The sequence below is a fragment of the Poecile atricapillus genome, chromosome 1, assembly GCF_030490865.1.
Source record: "Poecile atricapillus isolate bPoeAtr1 chromosome 1, bPoeAtr1.hap1, whole genome shotgun sequence".
Lineage (NCBI taxonomy): Eukaryota > Metazoa > Chordata > Aves > Passeriformes > Paridae > Poecile > Poecile atricapillus.
The window spans coordinates 5,962,880-5,977,240 of NC_081249.1; the positions used below are offsets into that span (position 1 = coordinate 5,962,880).

Sequence of the window (14,361 nt, forward strand, 5' to 3'; positions counted from 1 at the left end):
ATTCTCTAAACTGGTAGTTATTTGCCTGCTTTTTTCATGGATTTATTACCAATCTGTTGAACTGTAGTTCCCCTAATTTAAATCTATAGCAGTGTTGTATTGAAGGAAATAAGGCAGAGTGGTTATTATGTTGTTATGCAGTCTAATCCTCTGTAACAAAAAGAAGAGATTATTTCTGAATATCACTTTGTGGCTTACCCATGTCCTCATCCCATGGGTTCTCTGTTAGTTTTATCTGTGCCATTATAACAGCAGCTGCTAACTTTTGTCTGTCTGACATCGTGGTAGTAAGTTCCATCTGTTCATCTACATTTAAAAACTGCAAATCTGCTTCAGATGCTTTGCTGACACCTTCATGTGTTCTCAAGCTAATGTGTAATTCCCACAGATAGTATGATTTGTGTGTGCATTTTGTGGTGTGTTTTGTTTTGTTTTTAATTTCCAAAATGTAGCCTTCTAGATCTCTGAAGGCCCTTCCTACAGTTCCCCTTTTGCTGTGTGTCTGTCCTGTGCCCCCAATATTTGGAGTTTTCCTCTGCACTCTCTCATTTTGCTGCTCCTGTCTTGCTGTGGTGGTCCAAACTGAACGCAGTGTCCTGATTGTGAGACAGTGACACTTAATTGTGCATAGCCTGTACTTCCCCCTGTTGTGATCCTTTTTCTTAATGTAGGCAAACCTGTTAACGTGGCTTGACACCACTGAACACACAGCAGAAATCTAAACTACTCTGTTCTTAGGATCCTTGTATTCCTGAAAATTCTTTCAGAATTCAGATCTTTATTATTTCATCAAGTTCATTGTGCTCATACTTTGGACTTTTCTATCCCATTAGTTATCTAGTTTATTATAGGTTTCAGGACTTTTATGGTCTTTCTAAAAGGAACACTTTTGCATGGGTTATGAACAGGATTTTGGAACACCATTATTGTGTCTATATTCCATGTATTTAGTTATGCTCATCTTTATCTTAATTCTTGAAAAGATTCTAGTATCAGACTCTCTAGTCTTTCTCTTTCTCTTTTTGCATTTCTTTGTTTGTTTCCATCTCCATTTTTTAATTAATTGTCCATGACAGATGTCTTAACCTTTGATGAATAAGCTTATTTTTGTGAAGGAATCTTAGAGACTAATTTGTTTCTTCCAGGTTTTTAACACTTCGTTATACTTCCATTTCAGTCTCAATTAGAACTGATGTCTCCTTAGGAAAGTAGCAGTCTATTTACAGAATTTTTTTCCTAACACTGTTTTCCTTAAGCTGAATTTTCAGATTTTTGGAATTTTTCCAAGACCTATTAGTCTTCCTTTCCTTCTCTTGCATCTTGATGAATGTATCAAATCTAGTTAATATGTTTTGTGAACTAATATATATAAATTATTCAGGAGGCAGCCAGAGTTGGGCTGTGCTTTGTGTATTCTGGGAGTAAACTCTTCTAAGAGGTTTTGCTGTGCTGTATCAAGTACATTTGCTGAAGTATTTTCTCATCTGAAAATGGTTTATTTCCCAGTTAATTTTATCTGTTCATCTCCAGGTCTCAGTTCCTCCTGGAGCTTTGGATTGCTGGGTGTTTTTGAGTTGCTTGGAAGTCTTACAGAGAATAGAGGGCTGCTGTGATAGGGCTCAAATAGATGCAAATATTTCCCACACAGTTGGCCTGTGGAGCTATGCCACGGAGAAGGTGAGTGAATGATGTGTTGGGGTGGTGGTATTACAATGTTGAAATAGAATATTTGTTTCCCTGGAACAGATTTTGTCCTTTTTATTGTAGAATATAATACTGGATTCTGTACATTCTCTTGAATCTAGTCTAGATGAGACATCCATGTTTATATTCACTTTTTCCTTTGTCATTTGAAGTCTGGAAATTACAAGGGTTTGTTCTCTTTTTCTGTCCCCTCCTTTCCTCATTACTAATTTGATAATTAATCACTAGTTTGATTAAACTCTAGAATGAGCTCAGTCCACATTGGCTGAGCAGGAGAGCATGTGAATTTCAGATACAGCAGAAAAAATGCCCAGATTTGGATGCATTTACCATTAAAAATGGAGGTTACAGCAGTCTGTTTACACAGGTCACTATTTCTCCAGCATGTTGGTACAGCAGTACTGAGCCCCTGCCTTCACTGAAGGCATTACCCTTGCTGTTCTGTGAAAGAGACAAATAATTTTCAATTTGTCAGTTACCAGCCTTTACCATAAATGTTCTAAAGTGAACTTTTCAGTTTGGTTAAACTGCTTCCCTAACTTTCAAGTTCTTACTCTTTTCCTATGAAAGATGTGATGTTTGAGTTTGGTACTGCTTTCCACAGTTGAAAAACATTTTAGAAAGAGGGTAAACTCCAGAAACTACTGAAATAGTCTCCTGTGGTGTCTGTGGATGTTTTTGAAGACCAACATCTTTTGAAGAGTCACCTTTTTGTTTGCATAGCCTGTAGAATATTTGCTATTTATTTTAATCATAGTTTGCTCATGTTTCAGTAGACTTAATCCTGTAATCGAGCCTTTGAGGTCCTTGTTTTATTACAAAAGCAGGGAAATGAAATTTCACCTTGAAGAGTTATTGCTAAGATAAAAAAGAGGGAGGTGGAGATCAGAATAAAGGAAGGAAAGAATTGTTTAAAATGGCAATTGGTGCATCAGATTCTTCCTATGCTCCTTAGAAGTTTCTATGGAAGATAAGTTACAATGTGAGATGGTAATGTTCTTCCCTTCCATCATTTTTCTAGCACAAAGGGTAAAGGGAAGAATTTCAGGATAATGAATGGCAGTAAGGTGGAACTGACTGAATGAAGAAATTTAGCAGCTAGTGACAAAATTAAGTGGGGTTTAAAATAAATTAAAAAAAAAGAAGGTTAATATCCTTCCCCATTTCATATGTGACAAGCTGAGACCTTTATTCCTTTGCAGATTTACATCTGTAGTTGATTGAGTTTTCTAAGTAAATTAACCAAATGGCCAATAGATAAGAGCTTCTTTAAGACAAAATTCTGCATCTTGAGCCACCAGCTGCTGTCTAGAAGGGGTTTTATGGTAGTTAACTGTATTAATGCTGTTAGCTGTGCTAATCTCTTTCAGGAAGGTTTTCACCTGAGTACAATACTTCAGGTGAATTTGCAAGCTACCTAATCCCTGTACTGCAGACTTGCCTGCTTTTCTTGATTATGCAGTTTTCAAAAATACAGACACAGCTATTAGAAATAATCTTTGGTCATAACTGCTGAACATCTCAAGCTTTGTTGGTGTTTGTGATGAAAACCAGAAGGATTTACTCAGATTAGGTGTTGTGCATGTAAGGATCTGTGTGTGTAGGCATGTTCCAATATTCGAGTCAGTAACTTATATGCAATTTAGTTCATTAACAAATTACTTTATATTGTGAGAATAACAGTTAATTTTGGGATCCTGTAAGCAGCATAATATGAAAGCAATGAAAATTGAATGATGTAATAGAGCAAGAGGAGTTTTATATTGATTTTATAGCCTATTAAAAGCAAGCATCTGGCTTCTCTTGTAGTTGAAATCTCTGGGTTACCTGTGTGGACTTGTGTCAGAGAAGGGACCTAATTCAGAAGACCTTAACAGGACTGTGGATCTGTTAGCAGGGCTGGGAGCAGAGCGCCCTGAAACAGGTACTTCCATGAATGGTGCAATTCCTTCCAATAGCTGACATTGTCTGAAATGCAGAGCACAGAAGTACATCAGTAAGAAGAATTTTCAAGTATCCCTACATATACACATACACATTGATAGAACTTTATCTCTTAGAAGTTCTTTTAATGCCAGTTTAGTTTTTCTAATTACTAATGCATCTCCTTACTGTTGCAAGTATAAGTTTTTCCATTGGTACTCCACTTCCCAGCATTTAGATGAATGGTCTTGAACAACACTGGATTTGAATTAAGGTCTTAATGCTTTCAGACAAGTATTTAAAACAAAATTACTGGAAAAACAAATGGAGCATACCTGATTGTGTGCAAATGGATAACCTGCACCTGGAACTACAAAGTGATATTAGTTTCTAGTTTTCTCTCCGCTTTCTACTGGAGAAAAAGCAGGGGTGGGGCATGGGGGGATGCTGTTCTCAGAATGTGTTTGTAAGTGACACCTCTTGTCCTGCTTTTTTCCAAAGCCAATGCATCACAGAGCCCTTACAAGAAACTCAAAGAGGCCTTATCATCTGTAGAAGCTTTTGAAAAACACTACTTAGTAAGTATGACTTTTGCTTATTTATAGTAGTTTTGTGTGTTTACACTGTAGATTACATAGGACCAAATGTTTCAAACCTGAGAAGATACATTGAGAACATAAATCTGTATTTCCATATTTTGGTCTCAAAGGTTATTTCTTGCACACTGAGTGCAAGGCTGATTTGTTTAACAGCCTGTAGGGGCCCCAAGTTTCAAACATTTGCGTTGACTTTAATATTTACAGTTATGAGCTGGAGGTTATTATCTGTGGGTATGTATACTTAGATATTAAAAAAAGCCAATGTCATGGCTGTCACATTCTGCTATCCCAAATTCAGAATTAACTGACTCTTTCCCAGAAGAATATGGATGTGTGAATTCAGCTTCCCTTTAAATGGTTTGAGCTTGCATTTTGCAATGAGTATTGCATGATTAAAGTTATACTGTTATTTTTTTTTTTAATATATAAACTGTGCGACATCTGTGGATAGCAGGTTTGTATCTGGCATAGATTGATGCACAGTGAGGATTCTAATATTGTGCATGTATATTTCCTGACAGCTCCCCTGCTGAGGAGCCATTGTAATGATTTCAGTTTTTTTTTGTTTTGCTGATTTAGTTTTTCAAATAGAAGATTGTTAAATAAAACAAAAAACTCTTGATTGTCGCAAGATTTTTTGAGGGCTTGGTTTGACAGTTTTTGTTGGGTTTTTTTAAATTTTTTTTTTCCTTAAATAATTTTCCTTTAAAATTTCTCATATTTACATATGGCCAATAAGATTTTCTGGAAAAAACCTGAAGAAAAATTGAAACATGACAAAAATGTGATACTCAATTTTACAGAGTTTTATCAAAAGAGAAAAATCTCAAAACATTTTGTCTGAAGATACTGGGTTTCACTTTTGTTCTACATTTATTTATAGGACTAGCTGTGTAACTGGATCAGAATTAAAATCTTCAGAGTCGCCACCTTCTCCTACTATTCAGGTCCAATTTGCACCTGAAGATCTCTGCTAAGCTTAGCAGTGACTTCCTAAATTTAAGAAACTAAGTGGGATCTGTAGTGTTTGCCAGAGGAATTGCCATTTCTCTTTGTATTTATGACTGCACTTTTATGCAGTGGAAATTCAGTATCAGATACACTCTAAAAGATGGTTTTCTGTGTAGCTGTCATGTAAATATATACATTTTATGTATACTCATAATAATTCTTGTATTCAGTGGACAAGAACATAGAATTAGTTTAAACTAACAGACACACCTAAGATAATTTATTTGCATTTAAAAAAAAATAAAATCTTCTCAGTTTGAAGCCATTCCCCTTTACCCTGTCATGATGTGATATATTTTTTATACATTTACACATCTGGCCAGAGATTATTATGGACTTTGGAAAGAAATTGGGTGGTTGAACACAGTGTGTGTGTTGTACCTGCTAATTTAGGTTTGCTGCTGTTATTTAAACTTAGGGCAAGGGGAGGAAGGTGAGCAAGGGGAAGAAGGTGACACTTGGACACTGTGGCTGCACTGGAGATTAAGCTTGAAGATGAGGGATAAACTTTAATTTGGGAATGCAAGCAAAATTCTTTTAAGGCACTCTTGGAAAATAATTATTCTGATTATAACTTAGCATTCACAGATATGGGATATGACCAGCTGCAGGAGGAGTGAAGGTGACCTGTTACAAACTGCTGTGTATCTTGTGCTCAGGGCAAATGTGACTCATTCTGGGCATTTTATTACAGTAACTTAATCACTGGCTATGAGTTTGTGTGAAATAACTATACAGCTGCCAAAAATACAAAAAGCTTATAATGGTTTCTTTTATTTTCTTTTAAACAGGATCTGTCCCATGCCACCATTGAAATGTACACAAATATTGGAAGAATTCGCTCAGCTAAGCTTGTGGGAAAGGACTTGGCAGAGTTTTATATGTAAATGACTCTTTAAAATGTCTTAAATGCATTGCCTTTGAAAAGTTTGAATATTATCCCTGAGGAAGATATGCTGTCATTAAACAGGAATTTTAAAAAGTGTTTTTGAAAACTTAAATAAACCCTAGTTCAGGCTGTATTTCAGGAAAAAAAAGAAAAAAGAAAACTAGCAATCTCTTTTATCAAACCTTAATTCTCACCTCATGATTTTGTACTCTTACCTTTAACTGTCCTATGTTCTTTAGCTTGATCCTTTCTTCTAGGGAGAAAAGGATCTGAAAAATAACTGTAAATTTTGAAACAAGTCAGAAGCCTCCTTAGGAAGCAGGCTATAGTAAATGCATTTGTTATGTGAGCTACAAATATAGACTGCATCTGTCTAAAAAAAGCCAGAAAACATGTTTTTGGAGGGTAATCCATTTCGTATTTGAGGTTATCATTGCAAAGTGGTTGTTTCCCTCCTGTGAAACAGTGATTTTATTCCTGATTTCCAAATATATTTTTTTCTTTTTATTTCTGCCGTTCAAATCCACTGAGAAAACCTGCATTTTTCTGTGTCATATTGTTTTTTCTTATTTAGAAGAATTTGGGAGTCATAAGTGGTTTATTTTGGAAAATATGTTGGGGCATGCTTCCCACCGATACTCACTTAAGCAGTCTGATCTCCACATTGCAACAGATAATCCTAAATTAACTTAAATTTTCACCAGAGGGAGTAATGTTATGTTTAAAGACTGCCATGGAACTGCTGTGTGGTGATAAAATTTTCACTGAAGTATTCTTCTGCTTCAAAATTTTTGAGTAAGCAAATTTTTAGCTAACTGTCAGAAGCTTTAGGTGGCTGTTGTTTCATTTGTGGGAGGTTCCTTCACCTCATTTGCTCTGACTTGGGACAGATCTGCATATGGAGCCTTTCATTGACATGGAATAATGACATTAATTGCAGTTCTACTTGCTTAAGTGAATTGCAATAAAGGAATAATGTTGATAAAGGAATATGTTGATCTGTTACCAGAAAATTAAAATGGTTCACTGCAGTTTGTCCTGTGTTTCTTTGCAGTGTTCCTCCCCCACCAGCACTTTCAGAAAAGTTGTAAAGAGTTTCATGGCTGCAAAGGTTCTTACATTGCTCTTTACTCATTTTTTCATTTTCCAAGGAGGAAGAAAGGTCCCCAGAAGGCAGAGGTGTATCTTCAAGGAGCACTGAAAACCTACCTTGCTGAGGGCTGGGCACTGCTGGTCACACACACAAGGAAGCAGCTGGCTGAGTGTCAGAAGCAGCTTGGGCAGATTGAGAAGTATCCTCTAACAGGCAGAGCCTGAACAATTGAGACAGGAGGAAATGATGCTTGGGATTATTTTTCTGACATATCTCTAACTTTTATTTAACAGTAGAGACTGTCAGACATGCTGAGTCTAAGCTGAGACAGCTGAGTTATTTTATACCATAGAGTATATTTTGGGAGTTGTTATGTTGTGCTGATCTTTTGTTGGTTCATGTGCTTTTAGAACAAGACACACATTCTAAATGTCAGCCTCCTTTGCAAATTCCCACATCACTTTTAAAGATTCTTAAATTTTTCTGCTTCAGTGCAAGTGCTCATAAGGAACCTGAGCCAGAAATATTGCATTCTTAGCTAAATATTCAAGTGATCATTTATATTCCCAGCACTTAAAATTTTAAAGAATGTCTTACAACTTAGTTATGGTAAGTGATGCTGTAACAGCTGGCAGATTCTCAGCCAAGTAAATTGGAGTAAAATAGAATACTGAACATTATTTAATGCTAAATGTTGGCCAGTGTGATGCAAGACACTGTGTCTTGCACACAAATACACAAATAATGAATTTTTTGTGCTCATGTATCTTTTTAGATGAGGCAGGATTGCACTGGTTAACAATGGATCATAGTTTCAGTTGGTCTGCTACAGAAGTATTGAGATTCTGCAATAATCTCAGATGATGGTAAATCTTCCATCGTTTCTTTTCTAGCGGAAAAGTGCAGTGATGATAACAGCAGGTCTTGTCTCTAAAGATCAGAAAAGCAGTATGTGAATGGTTTTTTTTCAAATTTCTAATTGTTGTGGGCTTCTACTTCCGGTTTCCTTAACTTCATTAGTTATCTCCAAACGAGCAGCCTTTTAGCTGGTGATAATCACTTAACAGAAGAGGAACGCAAAAGATTTTGCCAAGAAATACTAGATTTTACCAATCAGCATGCAGAGAACCAAGGTATGTCTGGGTCTTAATACTTAAGGTACTCTAAATCTGGTTGTTCCCTAAAGCTAGGTGGGGAGCCATTTTCTGATTGGGTTTATTATTTTGTATATAATTTCTTAACTTTTGTTTTCTAAAACATTTATAAATCTACACTAATTAAGAATAGTCAAAGATGAAGGGGTAATTAACATTTCCATCCTGAATAGTGCAAAGTCTTTGTTCTCTTTCAGTTATGTTTCCTTGCTTTAACAGGCCATAATTTATTGTGTGTTGGGTTTTTTCAGTTCCTAACCTATCTTTATCTCTCAGTGCTGGCATGCAAGTGGCAGCTCTGTGATAGTACATCCTGGATTTTGATGTTAGATCTGTGTCCATCCACTTGCAGCTTATTATTTTGTCCATCCCATTTCCTCTCTTTATTCTTCATGCTGCTTCAGTAACATCTTCTTGTCAGATATTCATCATAATTCAAATTCATATGGAATATTTCCTGTAGATCTGAAGAATACTTATTTTTATTCAGAATTTTTTTATTAATGATTAGATGTACCAAAAGTAATATGTTATTTCAGACTTGATTCTTAATTAATTTTAGGTACTGCCTTAGGGTTGTTTTTGGAATGCAGAAAAGAGAATAAAAACCCCTTGCATAGCAGAGCTGCTGGCTCAAGGCACCAGCCTGATTATTGGTTTCTTAAACTTGTACAAGCTCTGGGAAGTTGGTCAGTTAATGCTACTGTGTTCTGTAGTAATGAAATGTTCAGCTTCTGCTTGGACAATCTCTCTTAATTCAGTTGTTTCTAATCGCCTGGAAATGGAAATTGTAGTATAAGTAACTGTTGGAAAACATCTCAGCATCTTCTAACTCTCATGCAAGATAAAAAATTGGAAAGCATTGATTCGTTGTGAAATGATTCTTTATTGAAAAGTTGTTGATCCATTTAATTCTAGGGATTGAATTTTTAAGAGAAAAATTTTGCTCATCTTCAGCAGCACTGGAAAATAATATAATCCCTGTTTTTATCTTTCCAGGTCAAAAGGTTATATTGCCTATGCACTCCTTTGCCCAGCTGAAAACTCTGCATTTTGACCCTCCAAATGCTGTTGTCCACGTGGGTGGAAAGTTGTCCATCGAGTTGACTTTGCTAAGCCAAATGCCCATCCCTGTCCAGGTGGACCAGGTTGCCATCCACGTTCACTTCAACATTGAGAAGAACAGCTACAGGAAAACAGCCGAGTGGCTCACCAAGCACAAAACTTCCAACGGTGTCATCAGCTTCCCAAGTGAAATTGCAGGCTTGCCTTTGTCGAGAAACAACCTGCCAGCACTGGAGCTGTGTGAAATGTACGAGAGGAGCCCCTCGGACAACTCCCTGAACACGGCAGGAATCATCTGCAAAAACGCACACATGCTGCTGCGGAGGCAGGAGAGCAGCAGCTCCCTGGACGTGCCCTCGGGGGTCACTTTGGAAGATGGGGCTCATGTGTTGAAGTGCAACAACTTGACTCTGGAACCAGGGGACAATAAAATAACGTTCAATATTCAGGTATGTTTTTGTAGCTGGGTGACTGTAGCACTCTTGACAGAAAAATTAGAAATAGTGGCTGAGTATTGTGCTGGTGAGTGGTGCCTGTATTGCTTCCTGTTACACTTGGATCATCCATTCCCCTTGCAGCTTTTTCTTGTTCTACACCATCATCTACCTTGAAAGGATGCTGTTGTGTTTATGCTAAAACATAACTCTCCTACTTAAAATCATTTGAGTCAGCCTTCCTAAACTTATTTTGAACATCTTGACTATTGCTGCCAAAAATTAAACTGATAAATTCATATGCAATATAATGTACTGCTCATGAAGTCTGCCTGTGCTGTTGAGGTCATTCAGAATAACGTCTAAAAGCTTTGAATTCTTCTAGCCCTTCAGTAAGTGACTGTGTGGTTAAATTTGGTTGACAGCCTTTTCTTCTCTGCAGAGGGTGGTAGAATAATTTTTCACTTGGGGGATGTAGTAAACCTCCCTGCAAGCAGTTGAAATCAGCCACAATTTAAAAGATGTTAGAATTAAAATTGTCCCCATTAGTCATCATCTAACTTACTTAGATATTAGTTACTAGTTCTTTTCGTCTGTGGAATAGCAATACAGTCATTTGAACTACCTACTGACCTAATTTCTGAGGTTTCTCATCCTTTCAAAGGATTGGGACAGGTTAATGAGATTTGGACCAGAGGCCTAGGTGGCTGGAAATGCCCTATTATGTAAAATGAATTCACATGTATGTAAAACTGGGTTTCAGATGAAGGAGTGTTACTAGAAGAAAGCTGTTAGGGGCTGCACTGAGCTGGCATTTGGGGTTGGTGGGATCAGGATGCAATTGGAAGCTCCAGGAGAAGAGTTGGATGAAAAGCTAGATATAGCTCTGCTTTGCATTTCCCTGGTTCTGCTGTGAATCTGGTGGTTACTGGAGGATGAACAGCCTTACTTTTATAACTTTGCTATTTTTCCAACCTTGCTTTCAAGAAAAGAACTTTGCATGGGAAGACTTCTCAGTGTGAATCCCACAATATAGTTATTCAAGGCATGACTTACCTGTCCTTAAAAAGGAAAATCTGAGCATGTTATAATTTTAGCAGTGTATTATTAGATAAAACAATGAAAGCCTCTCTAGATTTGAGCTGCAATTTTTCAAAATATTTACTAAAAATCCATTATCATTGTAGTAATACACGGTATCACTTTACTGGATTACACAGCTGGCCAGAGGATAGAAACTGCTGACAGCTTATTTTCTGAATTTTCTTAAAGTAATGCTTAATTGCACCACTTCTGCAGGAAGAGGAATGACTGTGCTTCTATGACCCAGAGGGAGTATGATCCTTTCTGTAGACCTTACACTGATGATTAGCATTATTTATGCTGACAGCAATCTTCCAATTTTTTCCAGGCCTTAAAAAAGATCAGAAAGCATTGTCTAAATTCTTTAGACCAGCATTCCCTGTTAAGTCCCTTGTTAAGATTTAAAGTATGTGTATATTACATATTACTTGACTCATGCTTTTCTGTTTTTTAGGGCTAAAATGTAGTGACTTTAATGTCAGAATGAATAATACTGAATTTCAGTCTGGATTTGCCATGTAAAGAACTGCATGATGGTTGACTGTTGAGTTGGTACAGCTTTTCTCCAGAAGTTGTAGACTTATTTAATTATACCCAGCAGTAGTATTTATGTATTACACTTGGAAAATGGCACATGAAGAAAAGAAAACACTTCCCATTACATAGCAGTCCCTAAGACCAAATAGAATCAAGAGTAAATATACTAGAAGGTGTTACACATTTGCTTTTGTTTTTAATCTTATCGAGAAACATCCAGAATCCCATTACTCAGGGTATGGGAAGAGTTGGAAATTAAATATGTATGTGTTACTTTCTTGTAAACATTGACTCAGGATGTGTGGTGGGGAGTGTGTGAAATCAATAGCTGGAGCTGAAAGCTGTGCCTTGTATAAATGTTGCAGGATTTTATAGTTGTTTTTATGAATTAGCCAAATAAACACAGGTATTGTTTAGGTACTTAATAATGTTTTTTCATAGATGTTGCACTTTGTGGGGGAATCAAACAACAAACAAGGCAAAACACACCCCAGAATAACAAACTGACAGTATAGCTACTACATTAGTTATCCTGATTATTAGTACTTGTTAATTATAATGTTTTCTCTTGAATCAGACAGCACTCTAGAGCTTCTATCTTAATGGGGCAAAAGGTGCTCCTTTGTGCAAATTGTGTCATTTACTCAGAAAACTGAGTTTTCTGAAATCAGCAGTTTTAATTTACAAACCCAAAGTACCTGATAAAAATGAGATGGAAACATGCCGTTCTTTAGTAGAGGGCTTGTTCTAGAAGTATTTTCTTAAAAAAAACCACATTCAAATGTTTTTCTTCCCAGGCCAAAGAACCTGGGACATACACTCTCAGGCAGCTGTGCACTTCAGTGGGAAAGGTGCAGTTTGTCCTTCTTCACATCTACCCCATCGTGCAGTACGATGTGTACTCCCAGGAGCCCCAGCTCAAAGTGGAGCCCATGACTGGTAGGTGCAGTGGCTGTGCTGAAGCTGCTTTGATGATTCCTCTTGTGCTCCTGTGTGTTTCATGGCTTCAGTATTACTCAGTTTGCCTTACTCTGCATTGTGAGTCTAAAATACAGCCTTGCTTTTCAAATTATCCATCATAATGTCCTGCCAGTGATGAACAATTGAGTCCAGTGCTTGGCTCTGGACACATAGTGTCACTTTTGAACTTTGAACATGTAGCGTCACTGAAATACCAGGTGTGATTTGAGCTGCCAGACTGATTAGAAGTGAATATTTACATTTGTAATTGAGCAAGCTCCTTATTGGTTGTGATCACAGGATCAATTAGGCTGGAAAAGATTTCTGGGATTGAGTCCAACCTATGACCAAACATCACCTTGTCACCCACACCATGGCACTGAGTGCCACATCCAGTCTTCCCTTCAAACACCTCCAGGGACAGTGATCACCTCCCTGGGCAGCCCATTCCAATGTGTATTCTCCCTAGCTGTGAAGAAATTCCTCCTAATTTAATGCTAGAGTCCCTTTGATATTTACAATAAATAAGTAAGAAATGGGATTCTTTACTAGAGAGGATAATAAGAACTTACTAAAAATGAGTATCAAATGCATCCATTGGTTTCAGGGGCAGCTGAACACTTATTAGAGTGTATAAATGGAATTTAATAGTGATTTGTTTTCAGACTATTGAGTGTGGCAGCTGAGGAGTTTATATGAATTTTGTGCTGGCATTCCAGGTTGCAGTGTGCAGCAAAGGAAGGACAGGCATATTGGGCATAAATCAAATTAGGGACCCCTGTGAAACTGATAGCTGTGATTCTGTGTGCACACTGTCATTCTTGTTGAGCTGATTGTGTAAATACAGCACGTGGGTATGACTGGAATTGCAGGTGTGGAAATACAGAGCTCTCTGCAACCTGGAGAACTTGAAAAGCTTAGTAAATTATTTGGGGTTATTGTATTTCACTGAAATCTGTGCTAGAGAGACAGCTCATCTAAGCTATCCAAGATGGAGTGGGCTTGGGCTCTCAGGTTGAAACAAGTTCTTTCTCCACAAGTTGTAACTCAGCTGGGTTTAATGTGTCCCATAACAGCAAAACCCCACACTTGTAAGTTACCCCAGTGTGTGACCAACTGTGTGCTAACAAGTCTTACTGCATTGTAACCATGTGCTGGAATCTGTTAACAATTCCTGCTCTGTCCTTCAGAAAGCCTTTTGGCTGGCATTCCCCAGAAGGTGAAGTTCACAGTGACCACTGGTCACTACACCATGAAGAGTGGGGACACTCTGCAGCTCAGCAATGCGGATGCCATGCCCATCCTGTACCACCCTGAGAGCAAGGCTGTGATCTATTCCAACACCAGGGGTAAGCCAGGAGCTGAAAATGAATACTCTTTAAAAGGCTGACAAGTTCAGTCATCCTGAAGCAACCTGTACTTATGGTATTAAGAACACTGACACTGTTTGTCAATAGTCATTATTAAGAACAATTTGCAACTGAGTACTTCAGTGCAAGAAAGGCCCTAAATTTTCACCCTCAAAGTAGTAGTATGAATTTGGACAAACATAGCTGGACAATTTTACTTCCATTGATGAAATCCAGAAGGCATGTGAAACTGCTGCGTGTGTGTGTGTGTGTGTGTGTGTGTGTCCAGGGTTGCTTGAATTGAAATTATGAGACTTAACTTTTACAAGGTTTTCACTTTATAAAGACTTGAATAAGGGTCATGTGATGGGCTGAAGTAGCTCTTTAGCTGGTTTGAAGTTTGTTGTTAAATTGCCCTCTCAGTTCTTTCCTGAACATTAGAAGGAACCTTTTTAGAATGGAACCACATGGAATGTGGTGATTACCTTCCTGCAGTTAAAGAAGGATAGAGCATTACTCCTGGGAAGTTAAATATTTAACATGTGCAGATTATAGCTGGT

At 37.5% G+C, this 14,361-nt stretch overlaps 1 protein-coding gene across 1 annotated transcript in view; it reads left to right on the plus strand.

Moving 5' to 3' along the window:
- The window catches only part of TRAPPC10 (trafficking protein particle complex subunit 10), a 37,905-nt gene that overhangs the window by 15,952 nt on the left and 7,592 nt on the right, over positions 1-14,361 (plus strand). Inside the window, exons 8-16 of the mRNA XM_058854416.1 lie at positions 1,531-1,677; positions 3,514-3,628; positions 4,129-4,205; positions 6,029-6,120; positions 7,278-7,418; positions 8,240-8,352; positions 9,373-9,887; positions 12,290-12,431; positions 13,643-13,801. Coding sequence (XP_058710399.1) covers positions 1,531-1,677; positions 3,514-3,628; positions 4,129-4,205; positions 6,029-6,120; positions 7,278-7,418; positions 8,240-8,352; positions 9,373-9,887; positions 12,290-12,431; positions 13,643-13,801 — 1,501 coding nt within the window. The remainder of the gene's footprint in view (positions 1-1,530; positions 1,678-3,513; positions 3,629-4,128; positions 4,206-6,028; positions 6,121-7,277; positions 7,419-8,239; positions 8,353-9,372; positions 9,888-12,289; positions 12,432-13,642; positions 13,802-14,361) is intronic.